The following is a 19,376-nucleotide window of genomic DNA, read 5'->3' on the forward strand; positions in this document are numbered from 1 at the left end:
ATACATTTTCCATTGACTGGATGTGACTGCAGGTGGAGGAGTTTAACAGGCGAGGGCGCCATAGGCAAGGTGATTGCATTAGGTGCTGTAATGCTTTGATTCTATGTTTTCCTAGAGGTCCGTGAAGTGCACATGAATGTGATTGGCTGATGTTACGTCTGTTCTGTTGTTTCGATTTTCGATTCGATGCTGTTTTGATTTAGCACGTCGTGTGTTAGATTGGCTGACTTTATTAACAAACAACATATGTAGAATGTAGTAGAACAATACATGGTGGAGTCTGGTGGACATTAGCTGACAAATTGGAGCGGCAGTCGGCAGTGAAATGAAGATAAGTACTGTTTATTTTCTCTTGGTTCTCTTCTGTTTTAATCAGCAACGTTGCTGCAGTGTTAAAAGGCACTGTTAGGAAAGAATCTGCTCAGGTACATACATGTACATTTACAGTTCATAATCGTTCTGTAAATGCAGTAAATATAAAAGTTTTCAACATAGATAGTTGCGGCTTATATAAAGGTGTGGCTTATCTAAGTTTTTTTTCAGAATATTCTAAAAATAGAATGGGTGCGGCTTATATAGCTGTGCGGCATATAGCCTGGAAAATACAGTAGTTTACAGCATTATTAAGTATGCGCCCTCCAAAGTCTGAAATTCAGCATGTGGTTTTAAGGACCGTCACTACCAAACACCTAATTTCTGCAATAAAATTAGCACTTTTGATTTTATTGCTAAATGTTGTGTTTTCTATCGCTGTACACATGCTCAAAACTGTGTGTGGTAGCCACATTGTGCCTAGCATTGTTGAGCATTGTTAACAACTATCATAAAACGTCACTACCAAAACAGTCCCTAATGAAACATACAGAAAGGTTTCGGTTGTGACATAGTGGTTTCAGTAGTGACAATATGATGTTTATTTTTTAAGTACGTTTTAAATAATATAATACATAGATACATATGTCATACACAGATCTTTCTCGTTTTAACAATATTCTATTTCATATTTTATCTTAATTTGAAGGGGAAAAACGCCAAAATGCCAAAAAGCCTAGCAGAGACAGAGTACAGGAAAAGGGTTAGAATGACCTAGTGAAATCCGAAGAATATTTAATAAAAGAAAAAGAGAAAGAAATAAGAGATGGAAGGAAAGAAGAAAGATGAAGTCTACCAATGAATTATCCAGCAGAGAGCAAAGGAAAGTCAGAAGAGCATGGAGGAAAAGACAAGACCACCGGATGTCTCTCAAAAAACAGAGAGAGATGGAGATGGTTTGCCAGGCTTCCTCGCCACATAGCACCTCTAGTGAAGGCGGTCAAATACCAGCGCCTAGGTCTAATCGAGCCTCCCGAAAAAGTGACAGAGGTATGTTCAAATCTGCCTTGCTTGCAGCACTGTGCGATAAACTAAATCTTTGAAATGGTTTCATTCATTACACTAGTTAAACTAGTTAAGTGATAACAATGCTACCCTCATACAAAGTATTACTGCAACAGCAGCAACAATATGGTCATTACCGAAACCGCAGTCACTACCAAAAAAACAGATGTTTTAACAAAAATAAAATGTATGATATGATTGTTTAAGGGTATGTTTGTTTTAATTAATGATGACTTTTGAAGTCAATATGATCGACTTTCTACATTTTACAATGAAAAACAGCATATACATTTTGATTTATTTCATAAAAAGTAATATTAAATTCTGTTAAAAAATTACTTAGATTGGTTTTGATGTCAAAACCATATATACTAATTTATAAAAATACTCTGTAGATGGGGGAATGGAAAAAAATATGAATCAGCTATTAGAATTACTTTAATTCTTCTGTAATTGTGTGTTTCGGTTGTGACAAATTTTAGGATAGGCAAGATATTAGGGAAGCTAGAAAATACTATTTGAAAATTGACTGTACTTCTACTATATATGTGCCCCTTACATATCGTGCAATACAATAAAGGTTTTTCTGAAATGATAGACAAATTTCATACATTTTCCAACTCTGAATTTGAACCAATTTAGTAGAATGGCCCATATATATATATATATATATATATATATATATATATATATATATATATATATATATATATATATATATATATATATATATATATATATATATATATGCGTCATTGATGCCAATGACTATATATATATTTTTTTTCATGGGTTACTCACATGGATACCAGGAGATTGACTTTGGTACTCACTAGTGGTTCAACGGATCACGTAAGTCACGGTTCAGATTGGTCACGGATTTTGAGTCACGGAGCGGATTGTCTTTCGATCAGCAAAAAAAAAAAAAAAAAACTGAATTAGAACTTTTATTTAATTTATTTTATAAAACACTTTTGCCCATTTAAAAAAAAAAAAAAAATCCTAATGTCTAATATGGCCATTTAGGATTTAAATACGCAATATAAGGCAGGATACCTTATTATTTTATACACTGTATAAGAATAAAATAAGAAAAGTCTTATTTTATACGTGCTGTGAGACTCACAGTGTATTTTATACACTGTATGAGAATAAATAAGGACATTCCTATTTTATACGTGGCACAGTGCATAAAATAACAAGGTATTCTGCCAGACATTTTGAGCTGTATGTTTTCTTAAAATTATTTAATGAGCAAAAGTGTTTTTATAAAATAAATGAAGACAAGGTTTTAATTTTATTTTTTCATAATGAAAAAGACCTTGAGGTACAATTTAAGGCACCTTCCTTTACACATGGACAGCACATTACAAAATAATCTCCACAATATTGAAAAAGAAGTAAAAAAAAGTAAGCCAAGCTGTTGAACTACCAGCCAGGCACTTGTTGAAATGATAACATCTGCTAGCCACTAACGCCGGAGACTTGTGCCGACAGCGTAATTAACCAGTGGTTTGTTAGAGTTAGCGACTGAATATGACTTCGGGATGGCGTTGTGTTGATGTAGGTGGCAAGCTGAGACGTCGAAAACGGTCAAGTTAGCCACCATGAAGGTCAACTTGAAAGTCTATTAAGGCTATTGCAATGACGCAATGTATATATATTCAGAATGTTTCAGAAATCGGAATTTTGACTTTAACCCGAATATTGACTGCATGTAAACGTTGTCACTATGGTGCTGGGGACAAAATGGAGGAGGAGGCACGTGCATTGTAAAGTCGAAACGTTGTAGGTCGCGTACGTCGTTATATATATATAGGTGTACCGTATATATGTATATGTACACACACACATACCACAGAGGTGCAGAGGCGCAAATGCTGTTGTTGTATATAAATAATATTGACTTAATTATTAATTAACACCACCGCTGCAGACTGTGTGATCATACTGTACTCTGTGATCATCATCACAATTGTTTACTGTAGGTGCAGTCGTATTAGTAGTTTACTGTTGGAGAATGTAGCATACAGGAGTAGCCATGAGTGATGCGCCATGTGCTATTTGCCTCATGTCTGAAAAGAAAGACATTCCTCACATACAGCGGCTTCCTATCCATCTTTTCACATGTACAGAAGCCTAGTATGGTGATATATTGTGAGTCTCAAATGTACGTTGTCTTGTCCTATCTTGATTTAGGATGACACCTGACTGGATGATGGCCTTGTCTCTCAGGCTCAGCTGCAGCTGTTGCTAAGGCAAGTGTCAGCTATAGTTTACATCAGGGATGTCAAACTCAAAAGCACAGGGGGCTAAACTCAAAGCACACTTCAGGAGTTTTCGAATTATTAAATAGGAAGTCAAGCCAAAGATGTTCTTGACAATAATATGCTCTATGCTACCCGAGTCTAAATAGGGCAGTCAGTCTAATTGATATTGTGTTTGTCGAATATGAGTTACGCAGTAAAATCCACACATTTTTGTCGATCTCAGGGGTCGGACATTTTGTCACTTGCTGTCAACTGAAAATAACATCGCAGTTGCTCAGGGCTCAACAACCGGTCATGGCTCAGCTTCAGAAAATAGGTGAGCCGTGATCGGTTGGTGTGTAAAATACATAACACATAGAATATATATATACATAACACATAGAATATATATATATATATATGTATATATGTATGTATATATATATATATATATATATGTATGTATATATATATATATATATATATATATATATATATATATATATATATATATATATATATATATATATCAGCACAGCAAAAAAGTTGACTTGGTGAGAAATGGGGCGAATGGACAGATTTCCGTTGCTTCACTCCGCATCCCACCGCTCCAAACACATCATTCACACCGCCCCGCACGCAGCCGCGCCTGCCCGCGCGAGCTACATTGACTCCAATTGAAACGCGCCACCAGAAACGCTCCGAACGCAGTTGGTGTGACGTACCATGAATGCAGCATAAGGCGCCGACTTTTTTTTTCCCCCCATCAGACATATTCGTCATATGACTGCGTACACCGAACCATGAAGCCCGCACCGAAATGGTTCGGGACGAATACAAAAACCGTTAAACCCCTAATATACATATGTGTATATATATATATATATATATATATATATATATATATATATATATATATATATATATATATATATATTAGTGCTGTCAAGCGCTTACAATTTTTAAACTAATTAATCACAACATTTTCCATAATTAATCACGATTAATTGGATTTTTCAACAAAAAATTTTTAAAAAGCTTGGAACCGATATTTACTTGAGGAAAATCTTGCAAATAATATGGAAACAAATTTTAAGGATATTTTGATTCAAAGACTCTTCTAATAGCTTTCTTTGATCCTTGAATATTATACGTTTTTTTGTAGAAAGTTGTCCGCTCTGTTTCATAAATTATATTTTTGTGTGTCAAAAAGTCACTTTGCTAAAGTTATCCACACCATTTCAAATTGTGTGATAGCTTTCCCCTTGTAAACAGTTTTTCACTGACGGTCCTAAAATAGTGGTGACTTGAATGTGGATCTGAGTGGGCGTGAAAAAGCGAGTATTGAATCCAAATATTTGCACTCGGATCAGATTGAAATCTTAAAGGGATGGTGGGGCCGGATGGCCATGTTTGCACTAACAAGTTCATTTTATATATTTTTTGATCAGGAAAATGAAAAGAGTTGTCATTTTCTTTTTTATCAATAAATTTGGGAGAAATTAGGAAATAAATTACTCCATGAATAACGGCCCTTGTTAATGAGGAGAATGGCCGTGCCCCCTAGCGTTCAGTGTTTGGCCGGAGTCACGGGAGTAACCGATTCCAAAGTCTCCATTGGAAATCATTGTACTTTCATTGCTTGTAACGTCCAAAAACCGCGATCAATTGGCACCAAAATTTATGTGGACAACTTTACTAATGCCCACTTCAACATATAAAAAGGGTTCATCTCTCTGTGGCTGATTTACATGAGAATGAAGAAATGTGGAAGTTGGCAGAGCGACATAGCTTTATGCTGGGACGAGCGCACACTGCGTCTTTGCGTGGGAAAAAAAAACACTGCTTCTTTGCTGATCACAGTTAGGACAAGTGAGGCATTTAACACCGGTCAGGATATTTACAGAGACTGAAGTGGGAATGAGGAGACGTGCACATTTATTTGGATGAGGAATGGCCCCAGTTTTTCGGCCGACAACGCACCGTCCAATGGAACTTAACAGCCGAAATGGTGCGTTCCAATGCGACCACACTCGGCTGTGAAGTCGGATCCGCACGTTCAAGACACTTCTTACCTCACTCTGATGCCGCTTCACTCTGACTGCTTGGGAGGCAACCCCGCGACATGTAGATGCAGGCTCATGATCACCTCCACACGCTGCGCGGACAGTAAGGAGCTAATGTTGTTGTGCTAACGCCTTTTGTTTGAACGGCCTGAAGCTAGTTGTTGCTATTAGCTGTATTGTTATCGTACTGTTAGCTTCGGAGGGGAGCGGTTGGTGGGGCGGGGTGGGGTTTTATTGGGGGATGAAGATCCATGCTTGCCTGATTGCTTGCCCACTGCCAGTCGCCGTCTGCCTCCCAAGAGTTTATACGAGTTTAGCGTCGCGTTTTATGTCAATGAATCCAAACTATTGTGCAGAACACTTTTATACTTTCACAGGTTGAAGTGGACAAGAGTAGTAATGTGCATTTGCATTTTGGATCAGTCACCGTTTTAGACAACAGAGCTGACAAAGCGAGCAATATTACCACGCTTGGTTCCCTCCCGTGACGTAGACCGCTGAGACCGAAAACATAACATAAGCCACGCCCCAAAAAGGGACAGGGCAATTTGTCGTAAATCCAATCCCAAAAAAAGCCCTTTAATTGAGAACTCATCTCAGCTCTGTGTAAGACGTAGCTATCTGAGGGAGTGTGCATGCGTCATGTGGTGGCAAGCAGTTTGTCTGTTGTTAACCTGGAAAGTGGATGTACGTGAATAGTAAATTAGCCAGCTAATGAGCGTTAAACTGGTCAGCAATTAGGTCAATGAAGCCGATCTCGGCAGTGTATGAAACCTCTGCCATTAGCCTCTCACCCTCACGCGTGTCAAAAAATTCAAAGCCGGTCCGTTTTCCCCAGAGACAAAGTCTCCTCAGCTTTAGATGCTGCTGATGGCCGCCAGTGTGCCAGATTTGTATGGCACAAATAGACACAATAACCAACTTGGATTGGATTCTACCCTTGGTCACAATGCAGAGTGGCATCCTGCTTAAAGTAAGCCATTTTAAACTTATAAACTTTTTGGCATTCTAAGTTTGCAAAAAAAAAAAAAAGGGAATGTGAGGCTTTGTAAAGCTCTTTGGGCCGAATGATGTAGATACATTGATAATAACTGCATGATAACCTAAGTGCCCAATCCGTTGGACTATGACGGTTGCCCGTTTTGCTGAAAATTGACAGGACACAAAAATGACGGACGGCCAGATGATGGAAGTGGGTTTTCATCCGTCAATCTAATCGTCACAAACCGTGTCCGTCACTGACGGTCCGGTCCGTCAGTCCGTCACTGGCGGAGGCCTGTTTTTCTGATGTTTTTGGCGGGACCAACTAATGGACCAACGGAATTCTGACGGACTAACTGACAGGGTTAACTGACGGACTGACTGACAATTACAATTCAGTTCGTCATTAAAAATGACGGACTGACAAATGATGGACGGGTACCCAGGCCACACAATAATAATAATTAGGTTTTTATGATAAAGGGATGTTCTATTGCACATATGTCAAGTTCAAGGCGCGTGGGCCGGATGTGGCATCAAGCGAGCCGCACCATGCATTCATTAACCTCGGAAACAACACAACTTGGCAAGACACAAATTCGACCACAACTCAGATAACCCAATTCGTTCCACTATTTCTGTAACATATTTCTTTGCATCTATGTTTGCCACCCCCTGGCCGTTGTTATAACGAATAATACCGCTACTTTTGCGTCTTTCGTCCTTCGGTCGTCTACATGCCGACTCAAGACTTCACGTCACTTTTCGTGGTTTTCAGAATCGGATTGTGGTGAAAAGTTATTCGGAGTAAAACACACTTTATTAAGAAATACTTCATGTTAGAAATCTCACGTTTTATTCTTAGTAATTATTGGCATTTGATATTTTCATTGAGTTTCGATGAAGTACTGTGATGTCCCACACTGTGAGCAGGCACTGAACGCTCCTCGAACGCTAAGTATTGATAGCGAGAGACGTAGTTTCTTTTCTTTCTCCTCCTTCGACACAGCTAGCTAGTAGTTTGTTCGTGCCAGCAAACACAGTAGTTGCAGATTTCCCGTGTTTCGCCACGTTTGTTGTTGTGTGTAAATGTTAAAAAGTGAGTTTAATCATTTAGGTTCGTGTTAGGTAACTGCTGTACATAATAGCCTAGATATGTTCCCGTGAGTGATGTCACGTTGATGAACACTAGTTAGTTATTTGGGCTTACTATTACTATTACTATTACTTTTACTATTCTAGTGAGGAAACGTGTGGATGTGTATAGTTACTGTATGTATTGTTTGGCTGTTTAATTGCTTAATACAATGAATTGTAATATTTAGGAATATTGTTAACTAATGGATATGCATTGGATGATGTTGCTAGGTTATTCTTTGTCTGTGTTGTTGCAGACCACAGTAAATAGATGTGTCAAGTGAAATATGGGCCTGTGTTCTCCGACAGGAGCACCTACATCCATACCTTGCCACTCTAAAATAGAGTCAGCTGGAGACATCATACCAATCATATGCTCCTCTCCGCTGTACTTCACATTATGTACAGTTCACACAATCTTGCAGCCCGAGTCAACCAGAAAATCGTTTACAGTTTGGCAGGAGAAACGCAAACGTTCCACTGATCTTGTTTCACAAGACGGGCAGCGGCTTCTTCTCGGGTCGTAAGCGGAAGTGACGTACGAGCTGCCTCGCAAAGGTAGCAGTAATGTACTTTATTTTATTTCTTAATTAGTAACTCTGAACATATAAGCACAACAACCAAGGGGGGTGACAAACATAGAGGCAAAGAAATATATTACAGAAATATAAAGCGTGACATCATCAGCAGGCGCGAAGGACCCGATCCAATCTGGACATTTTAAACAATTTCAATTCAAAAACACTCTATCAGTCCGGCCCTCGGCTTGTCGCAAAATGTTTTATTTGACCCTCCGCCCATTTGACTTTGACACCCCTGATTTAGTGTATCGAAATTATTAAAATTAACATTGTTTATAGATGACACAAATATATTTTATATTAGTGATAATTATAATGAACTCGTGAGTACAGAAAATACAGAACTCAATAAAATTAAAATGTGGATAGATCATAATAAATTAATTCTAAATGCAAAAAAAACTAAAGTTTTGATATTTGGTAACTATAAAAGTAAACCAGAATTGACAATACAACTAGATAGTGTCCAACTAGAAAATGTTAAGGAATATAAATTCTTGGGAGTAATAATTGATAACAAGTTGTCATAGAATGCCCACATCAGACACATAAGAGCAAAAATTTCCAAAAGTCTCTCAATCATGAATAAAGCAAAGCAATTCCTAGATCATGATGCTCTCAGAACATTATATTGTTCCTTAGTACTCCCATATCTCACCTATTGTGTCGAAGTATGGGGAAACAATTATCAATGTTCCATACATCCTTTATTCATATTAAAAAATGAGCTGTAAGGATTATACATAAGGCTAAATTTTTAGTACACACCAATAGTCTGTTTTTTCAATCGAAATCACTGAAGATTCATGACCTTGTGAAATCCATCCATCCATTGTCTATACCGCTTATCCTCACAAGGGTCGCGGGGCGTGCTGGAGCCTATCCCAGCTGTCTTCGGGCAGTAGGCAGGGGACACCCTGAGTTGGTTGCCAGCCAATCGCAGGGCACACAGAGACAAACATCCGCACTCACAATCACACCTAGGGGCAATTTGTAGAGTCCAATCAACCTACCATGCATGTTTTTGGAATGTGGGAGGAAACCGGAGTACCCGGAGAAAACCCACGCATACATGCAAACTCCACACAGGGAGGCCGGGGCCGGGATCGAACCCACGACCTCTGAACTGTGAGGCGGATGTGCTAACCAGTCGACTACCGTGCCATGGTTTTGCCCGACCTTGTGAAATATTATACCCTATTAATTAATTTAAAGCCTTTAGTAAATCGCTACCAATCAATATAAAACGTTTTTGTTTTTTTTACTTAGAGTACTTATGGCATGCGAGGCTTTGGAAATGTCAAATATCAAAGTTTCGTACTATCAGGAAGAGTTTTTGTGTGTCTGTATGTGGGGTAAAACAGTGGAACAGTTAGGACCTACACCACAAGCAATGTCAAAGCATCCATAATTTTAAGTGTCTTACAAACGTATGGTCTGGACACAGTACAAGGAGGCCGGGGCTTAGCATTAACTGCTCAGTCACTGGCTCGTTCTTACCATTGTTGGTATGTGCTTGTTGTAGCTTATCATGTTGGTATATATTATTTCTATTATCATTGTTGGTATGTAATTATTGTAATTACCATATCTCAGTTCCTGAAGTGGGAGACAAACTTAAATTCCATCCTGAAAAACGCTCAGCAGAGGGTGTTTTTCCTGCAGTTTCTAATGAAGCACGGCCTGCCAGGGGGTTATTGAGGCAGTTCTATACGGTAGTCATTGAATCAGTGCTGCGCTCATCCATCATAGTCTGGTTTGTTGCTGCCACAAAAAAGGACAAAATCCAACTGCAATGGACAGGTCTGTCAAGAAGATTGGTGGTTTCCCTCCTACCCACTCTTGACTTGCACGCTGCAAGAACTAAGACAAGGGCAGGCAAAATTTCCTTTTTTATCCTTTCACATCCTCATCACCACCTTTTCCAGCTCCTTCCCTCAATTAGGCGCTATTAAGCAACGCACACTATAACCAGCAGAAATTCTGACAGCTTCTTCCCTCTTGTCATTATTTCCCTAAACAGTTGACTCACAATCCATATTTAACTTACGAATTTATTGAAACAAACAATGCATGTTCTTTATCACGTAGGAAAATTTGAGCAAATCTTCATATTTCCACATAAGCAATGGTAGCATCAAAAATAACAAACCAATAAACAGTCAAGACATGAAAACAAGAAATAACAATTAAGACAAAAAACATTAACTGTTTAAAAAGAATATTTGGTAATAACTGAAGTCACGCTAAAATTTCTAGAAACAATTTCTAATGACTGTTTACTTAAAACTCACCCTGTACAGTACATTGAATTAAAAATGATGGCATGTGTTTTGAGTCTTGCTACATAAACCAAATGAAAACATTTGGGAACAGAATGTCTTCATTTAAAATCCACATTGGCTTAAAATTATCAAATTGAAGTGTAAGAGGATTCGGGAGCTTTTAAGAGTATTTGTGAAATAAATATAGACAGACATTACAATCCAGAAAAAAAGAAACCATCATAAATAGATGGGCAGAGAGGGCAGCAGGGTTCATCCAATCTTGCAGAGAACAAAAGGTGTGTGCATGTGTGTTAGAGCCAAGCTATCAAAGATAGAAAGGAGATATATACATAGAGGTGGACTGAAATTATCTGTTGCAAGTTTGATGAGGATGGATAATGAATCAAACATGAGTCCATCTTCCTATTTCTTTCTTCTGAGGGTGCCGTCTCAATAATAGTCACTTCCATTTCTCTATCTATGCCATTTACAGTCCACATTTGAGAAGACTTAGGTGGGGAGGAGGAGTGGTTGTGATCGAAGAAAGCTTTTAGAGATGAAAATGTGTGCTTGAGAGATGGAATAAAAAGATAATGGGCAAAAGTCGATGGGATGTGTATAATGCTCATGTCTGAGCTCTGAGCAAAAGGAATGAATGAATTTCAAAGCTAATAATCTTCAGAATTTACATTGGTGCATTGAGATACAAGTTGAATTTGTTCTGTGACCATGTTTGTAACTCAGAACACTCATATCCCAAATCATCTTTTTTTTCCAATGAAATGATTTTAAATGCTCACTTACAAAAAGTTGTAATGTATTTTAGTGCAAAAAATAGAACCCCAGAATATTGTAATTTAATTAATAATTAATTACACACACATTATATATATATATATATATATATGTACATGTTCAGAAAATAGGTGAGCCGTGATCGGTTGGTGTGTAAAATAGATAACACATAGAATATATATATATATATATATATATATATATATATATATATATATATATATATATATATATATATATATATATATATATATATATATATATATATATATATATATATAGACATACCATGTCTGTGTCTGACACTGGGCCAAAGCTGGTCACGTAGATATCAGTCTTGACTTCTGTTAAACGGTCTGTAGAGAAACGAAATAAAATTGGTGTGAAAAAAATTAGACAGTAGTTCATAAAAATTGTCTCTACAAGAAGGGAAAAAATAGCCTTGATTCACTCGGTTGCACACTGCTACCAGTTAGCAGCTACCAAGTAGCAAGCACCATTTTTTTCCCCACAACTGAAAGAGTTAAAAAGAGCATCATCGTTACTTAGCACTGTGGAAGCAGATAGTAGTTTGGCCAAAGTTTGCCCAATGTACTGTATGTAAACTGCGACTTCATGGAGAAGTGTGAAAAGTGCACACAACAAAAGAATGTCTGCATGTTAACGCACTGATTGTAATATGCATTTGTCGGATGTGGCTCGCGAGAAGGTTTTCTACGGCCCCTGGGAGGATATTGCTTTATTTTTAGATCCGGCCCGCAGCCCGCAGCAAGCCGTTGTGGGCAGCAGAAGTGATCGGGTCCTTCGCGCCTGCTGATGACGTCACGCGTTAAAATATATTGTAGCGTCTTCCAAGAACACAGACGTAGTTTAATTATCACATTTTATTAGTCCAACCGGCTACTGTGGGCCGCAGCCGACGCCAATACAGTACGACAACCGTTCAATCATGCTCTCCCCTTCGTCCTCCGCTACAGTCGCTCCCATGCCCTCCCATCAAGCGAGCCGCACGATGCATTCATTAACCTCGGAAACAACACAACTTGGAAAGACACACATTCGACCATAACACAGATAACCCAATTCGTTGCATTATTTCTGCAACATATTTCTTTGCATCTATGTTTGCCACCCCTTGGCCGTTGTTACCGCTACTTTTGCGTCTTTCGTCCTTCGGTCGTCTACATGCCGACTCAAGACTTCACGTCACTTTTCGTGGTTTTCAGAATCGGATTGGGGTGAAAAGTTATTCGGAGTAAAACACACTTTGTTAAGAAATACTTCATAATACAAATCTTACGTTTTATTATTAGTAATTATTGGCATTTGATATTTTCATTGAGTTTCGATGAAGTACTGAGATGTCTCAAACTGTGAGCAGGCACTGAACGCTCCTCGAGCGCGAAGTATCGATAGCAAGAGACGTAGTTTCTTTTCTTTCTCCTCCGACACAGCTAGCTAGTAGTTTGTCCGTGCCAGCAAATGCAGTAGTTGCAGATTTCCCGTGTTTCACCACGTTTGTTGTTGTGTGTAAATGTTAAAAGGTGAGTTTAATCATTTAGGTTCGTGTCAGGTAACTGCTGTACATAATAGCCTAGATATGTTCTCGTGAGTGATGTCACGTTGATGAACACTAGTTAGTTATTTGGGCTTACTATTACTATTACTATTACTTTTACTATTCTAGTGATGAAACGTGTGGATGTGTATAGTTACTGTATGTATTGTTTGGCTGTTTAATTGCTTAATACAGTGAATTGTAATGTTTAGGCATATTGTTAACTAATGGATATGCATTGATGATGTTGCTAGGTTATTCTTTGTCTGTGTTGTTGCAGACCACAGTAAATAGACGTGTCAAGTGGAATACGGGCCTGTGTTCTCTGACAGGAGCACCTACATCCATACCTTGCCGCTCTAAAATAGAGTCAGTTGGAGACATCATACCAATCATATGAACCTCTCCGCTTACTTCACATTATGTACAGTTCATATGTACAGTTCATACAATCTTGCAGCCCGAGTCAACCAGAAAATTGTTTCCAGTTTGGAAGGAGAAACGCAAACGTTCCACTGATCTTGTTTCACTAGACGGGCAGCGGCTTCTTCTCGGGTCGTATGCGGAAGTGACGTACGAGCTGCCTCGCAAAAGTGTATGTAACTCAGAACACTCATATCCCAAATCATCAATTTTTTCCATTGAAATGATTTTAAATGCTCAACTTTACAAAAAGTTGTAATGTATTTTAGTGCAAAAAATAGAACCCCAGAATATTGTAATTCTATGTACTTTATTTTATGTTTTATTTAGTAACTCTGAACATACAAGCACAACAGTCAAGGTGGGTGACAAACATAGAGACAAATAAATATTTTACAGAAATATAAAGCGTGACATCATCAGCAGGCGCGAAGGACCCGATCCAATCTGGACATTTTAAACAATTTCAATGAACATTCTATCAGTCCGGCCCTCGGCTTGTCGCAATTTTTTTATTTGGCCCTCCTTCCGTTTGACTTTGACACCCCTGCTGTACAGGATAAACGGTGTGGAAGATGACACATATGACACACATTTTACTAAAGGTATTCTGTCTGTTTATGTGTTTTCTGTTTCTTGACAGTATCAGGCGAGGAGCAGAATTTGAATCCAGAAGCAGATACGAAAGGAACTCTAAAAAGACTATATTTGGTCCCAGTCTAAACAGAGCAAAATGTACACTTGGAAGAGAATAATATGTGGCACCATGTCAATGTTTTATGTTATTTAGAGGGGAATTTGGTGAAAAACCTCATTAAATCAGTCATAAAATGTGAAAGTGCTTCAATAAAATAAGTTGTGAGGTCTTGGACTAAAATAGAGGTTAATACCTTGACCCAAACACGCACAATTCACGCTTGACTTCTGTATATGGACAACTATTTTAACATACAAGAAAACACTACGATATAGCAAGCCTGTGGATTGAAATGCTTTCTAATCCTTTTAAGCAAACTGAAATAAAGTAGCCATTACAGTAAATGAAAGTTTTGTTCTTTGAATTTGTCCTTTCTTCTTCTTTTTCTGTTTTTTAGAGGTTAACAAATAACACTTGGTAAATTACTGCCACCTTCTGGTGACAAACTTTTAAAAATGGCTGGACTAAGCATGGCCGGAAGTGGATTTTAGTCCGGCCAACTAATCAGCCCTCATAAATTTGATGTGGTCGCGAGGCGGCCAAATTTCATCTCAGCTTACTCAGTGAAAGGCTTCTTTTCAGGCTTCTTTCTACTCCCGCGTTGGCGCGAGCGACAACTGCCGCATTGATTCGCGTGACCGATGCATTGTGCTGTTGGCGACAGGTCTGCGACACATGCCACGCACTCATCAGTAATTGCTGCTGCTCTGATCGGTCCATTATGTCACATGTTGCGATGACATACAGTTTCTCACACGGAGAGGAGAGAGAGGATGCAGCACGCAGCTCGTTGCTGCTGCAAAAGCAAACTAGTTTGGCAATAAAATTAAATGCATAGTCTAGTCATCTCGGCCCCTTTATGGTTGTAGCAGGTACGATATCCATTGTCGCTGTCTTTTTGAAGCGACGCCCCCCGACTTGGAACTTAACGGTTTCAAAACAACTTGTGTCCGGGGGTACATTAAATTAAGCTGTGCGGAGCACTCATGTGTGACGCTGCCACATCAAGGTGGAGTTCATGCACTTCTTCTGGCGTCTTCTACTTCTGGAAATACGCCGTAGCAAACCTGCTGTGTATAGTGGTTTGCTGGTATGCTTTTATTTTCAAGGCCATGAACGAAGGGAAAGTGGCCATCTTCTGGCCGTCTGTTGGACCCAAATATTTATACAATACGACGAAACCAACCCCAGGGCTCGCAATGGAAGTAAGCCCACGCAGTTGGGTAAGTAGTAAAGTACTAGTGGTGCATTTTGAAGCGTGTCCACCGCGGGATCAAATAGTAAATTAGCCTGCTAATGATCCTTAAAAAGATTCTGCAGTTAGCATCTCTCCCGTGGCGGCGTCAATCAGGGCCACTTTTTTTTGAGGGGGGGCTTGAGAGCGGAACGGGGCGGGGGGGATGGGGGGGTTGATCATTTTTATGAATAAGGGCGGGGGGTCGCGGCCAGAAGGGTATCCAGGTCAAGGGTGGATCGGCAAAAAAAGGTCAAGTGCCCAGCTATGCTTCTCACTTACACGTAGAGAGAGAGAGAGAGACTATGGATGCGCCCACACTATATAAAGATTCCCTGATCACCAACATCTCATTGTTATTAATCCCTTTGCACAAATTGAACACAAAGCATGAAATCTTACCACCCAAGCCAGGTCTCAGCCTGTTGTCATAGCCATCTAGAAGACTGTCCAGGATCTTAGTGAACGTTGTGATGTCTTTGCGTGTTGCATTGGAATCAGCTTTGGACCTATCATTAACATTTTTTGTCATATTAGAAACAGCATCACAGAAGACAACATCTGATGAGCCAAAATTAGTACCGTACTAAAAGTAGTAGGAATAGTGTGTGTGTGTATTTGCGTGCAGGGTATACAGTATTTCAACCCTATACAGTAATTGGAGTGTGGCACATGAAAAAGCAAAGGTGAAGACTAAGTAAGTTACATGAAGCAGAGTTAAATTCAAAACCTAAAACTTCAGGTTTACCATGTGGGTCTGAATTGGTCAACTTTTTTTAATAATAATAATTATAATAACACACTTACAAAGTGCTTTGACAGATCAACTAGAACGCAAATCACAGCCAATAAAATGCTAACAACCTAATCACATGAATAACAACAACAACATAACAACAACAAAATAATATCAACCATAGCAAAAATGAAGGAAAAGCCCCAGGCAATACACGAGCAGAAACACAGGAATCTGACAACCCAAGTGAGACCAAGAAGGAAAATGTGTATGGGAAGGTAAATATTGTTTTCATTTTAGAATACAAACTCCAAATTAAAATGAAGTCCATATAAGTAAAACCAGATGATAAATTCATTTTCACACACAAGTCCCAAAATAAAATTACATCCATAAAAATAATAATAAATTAAATTAAACACGAAAATAATAATTTAAAAAAAGAAGAAGCGGGGGGAGAAGATGCCACACCCTAAAACAATTGGGTTTAAAATCACACTATTTTCGGTCAAAAATGGACCGATCCTCTAATAGGGTCAATTTGTTTTGTACAAAACAGACCTATTTTTTTGGGTTGTTTTGTACAAATTACCTATTTTTTTGGGTTGTTTTTGCAGAAAACAGAACAGAAAGTTGGGTCAAATTTGACCCAAGTAGTGAATCGGTCAATTTTTTTACCCCAAATTGTGTTATTTTTAACCCAACTGTTTTTAGACTGCAGTCTTCCAAAGTGCATTTTAAAGAAATGAGATGCAACCGATTTTGGGCATCTAAGGACCGCAGGCAGGTGGTTACAAAGTCGCGACGCTCTGATAGAGAATTATTTATCCCCTTTAGTTTTAAGCCTCGACTTCGGAAAAAACAGAAGTCCTTCGCCCAAGCACCTGAGACCTCGGGTAGCTGGCACATAAGCGGTTAAAAGTTCAGATAAGTAGCGCAGACCCAGTCCCATACATGCTTTAAAGGTAATCTGTGGAATTTTAAAATATATTCTAAAACAGACTGGGGGCCTATGAAGTGATGCTAAAATAGGGGTGATATGGTGCCACCTTTTTGAATTAGTGAGAATCCCACCTGCTGCACATGATGTGCAAAAGTGTGGCATGAGCTATTTTCAGCTATTTTCCGCACCAAGCATCGCGAATACCATACACCGTGACATAAGTCGCTGTAGTACGCTGCTTTTGCTACGAATACGAAATCAGAAGGCGGCGCGCACATTTCCCAATGCAATACAATATGAAAGAAACGAGCCAGAACTCACCGTGTGTGCAATGCGATCACGTAGACCAAGACAGTCATGAAGTAAGAGCGCCATCGTCCTCTCATCGTGGAAGCCTGTGAGAAACAGCGGGGGTGCTTAAAAATATGGGGGCGTTTTCCATGACCGCAAACGTTCTGTCACTTTTGCTGCCCAAAAACGGATGTGTGATTATCCTGTTTGACACACGTTGTCCTCAATATGTTGTTCATGAAGCTACATTGTAGTTTCCTACCTGAAACGCGACAGGTGTCCGCTGCGGCTGCTACTGTGGAGGAACTGGAGGGGAAAACGTCTGAACAGAGTAAAGACGCCCACCCATCGGAAATAAAAAGAGTGCAAGCCAACAATGTGCACTCATGCTCACGGGGGAATCCTCGCAGCTCGTCTGAGTGCAAGCTGAGCAGAGTACTGCGCTCTTCAGAAATACTCAGCAGGGCACCTCCCGCATATTTGTCATCAATGATGCAAGATAGGCTGCTTATTCCTTTTTCATCAATCTATGTTCAGTTCCGTAGAAGTGGAAAAACAAAATATAACAATAACAAAATGTAATGAAATCAAAACTAATGTTCCAGCAAAAGGTCATTCTCAACTATACACAAAATCTGTTGTCAGTGGTACACCCTTGAATTAATAGAACCCTCAGTCGCAGCTTTCTGTTGTGAAAAATAATAAATTAACTACTAAATTAACTATTAACTAATAAAGTATTCATAGGATGTTATTTTAAAATTCATGAATATTGTGTATCTGAAGACATTGGAAATCCCTTTTCGTGTCATAAATGAAAGCCTACCTGTTGGTATTCAGACCTTTTTTTAAGTTAAGACAAGGAAATTCTCATTTAAGAGGTTAATTTATGTTTGAAATATGTAAAGTAAGGACCAACATAAATTACAGATGCGTTTCAGTTTTGGGAGTGAAATGGACTTGATGATGGGTTGAAGCTGTGTTGTTCTTTGTAAAGGTGTAAGAAAAAAATAAAAAGTAAAATAATTCATGCATATAGGGCCATTGATAAAATGTAAAATTAGAGATTTAAATTTGAGTGCATTGTATTTCTTTCTTTTGTCCTATTGTAATTCTAGGTGATTCATAGGCAATAATAAGCCTGGTGCTTCAGCCTATTCCTTTTTTCGGTTGTTAATTGATGTTTGAAATGATTTGTGTATTTTCTTTTCTGTATTATGTATTCAACCGAAAATAAACTACTCATTCATTCATTCACTTATTCAAAAAAAAACCCAGCTGGTATTGAAATGAACTAGAATATGTATTCTTCAGTACATTAAATCATTAGAGAGTAAACTGGGTTTGTGTCAGGTTTATCAGATAGACATTTAAGAAAATCACACAAAACAAGGAGATTAAGACACTCTCTTTGAAATTTCTGCTTGCAAGGAGAACGGAGAACTGCACAATACAATTCTTGAGTGCGTTTTAGAACAGTCTATCCAGCTCCTTTCTTTGTATTCGTTCTGACTTCCTTAATTACATGGGGGTTCCAACTCTAAAGGATGGGGTGAGCAAAAGGGCAGTTGGAACGAACGTCTTGTATTTGTTTGTGTATGTGTATGCATGTAGGTGGAAGATTACTTAGTACATGTGTGGTAAGACATGAAGAAATCCTTAATAGAGAAATCAACAATGTGGCAGGATATTTCAGCAATCATCTTCATTTTAGCAGTTGTCAGTGTGGCTGTTCTTACAACTTTGTTACACTGAGAATGTGCCGTTGTTCCTCCATAAAAAGTTGTCATCAGCCAATTTATGTATTTTTAAAATGTTAATAATACTACAGTTTCGTTTCATGGTTAAAAACACAGTTGGTTTGTTAACAGTTTGTCATGTGGCAGTTCAATTGTCGGTACTTGTCAGGACTCAGGGGTGTCCGAACTATGCCCGGGGGGCATATAATAAATGTATAATTGACACGGACGGCACGGCACAGTGGGCGACTGGTTGGCACATCTGCCTCACAGTACAGAGGTTGTGGGTTTGAATCCGGGCT

At 38.7% G+C, this 19,376-nt stretch overlaps 1 protein-coding gene across 2 annotated transcripts in view; it reads right to left on the reverse strand.

Moving 5' to 3' along the window:
• Positions 1-17,743, reverse strand: part of gabra2a (gamma-aminobutyric acid type A receptor subunit alpha2a) — a 38,988-nt gene extending 21,245 nt beyond the window's left edge. The window contains exons 1-4 of one of the 2 annotated variants that reach the window (XM_086048609.1): positions 17,598-17,743; positions 17,366-17,439; positions 15,768-15,874; positions 11,742-11,809 (exon numbers count right to left, since the gene is read on the reverse strand). In XM_086048609.1, coding sequence (XP_085904735.1) covers positions 11,742-11,809; positions 15,768-15,874; positions 17,366-17,430 — 240 coding nt within the window. In that variant the 5' untranslated portion in view covers positions 17,431-17,439; positions 17,598-17,743. The remainder of the gene's footprint in view (positions 1-11,741; positions 11,810-15,767; positions 15,875-17,365; positions 17,440-17,597) is intronic. The other variant, XM_086048610.1, reaches the window with a different exon arrangement.
• Between the last annotated feature and the right edge of the window lie 1,633 nt (positions 17,744-19,376).

The sequence above is a fragment of the Filicampus tigris genome, chromosome 13, assembly GCF_054856515.1.
Source record: "Filicampus tigris isolate MCC_2025a chromosome 13, RoL_Ftig_1.0, whole genome shotgun sequence".
NCBI lineage: Eukaryota > Metazoa > Chordata > Actinopteri > Syngnathiformes > Syngnathidae > Filicampus > Filicampus tigris.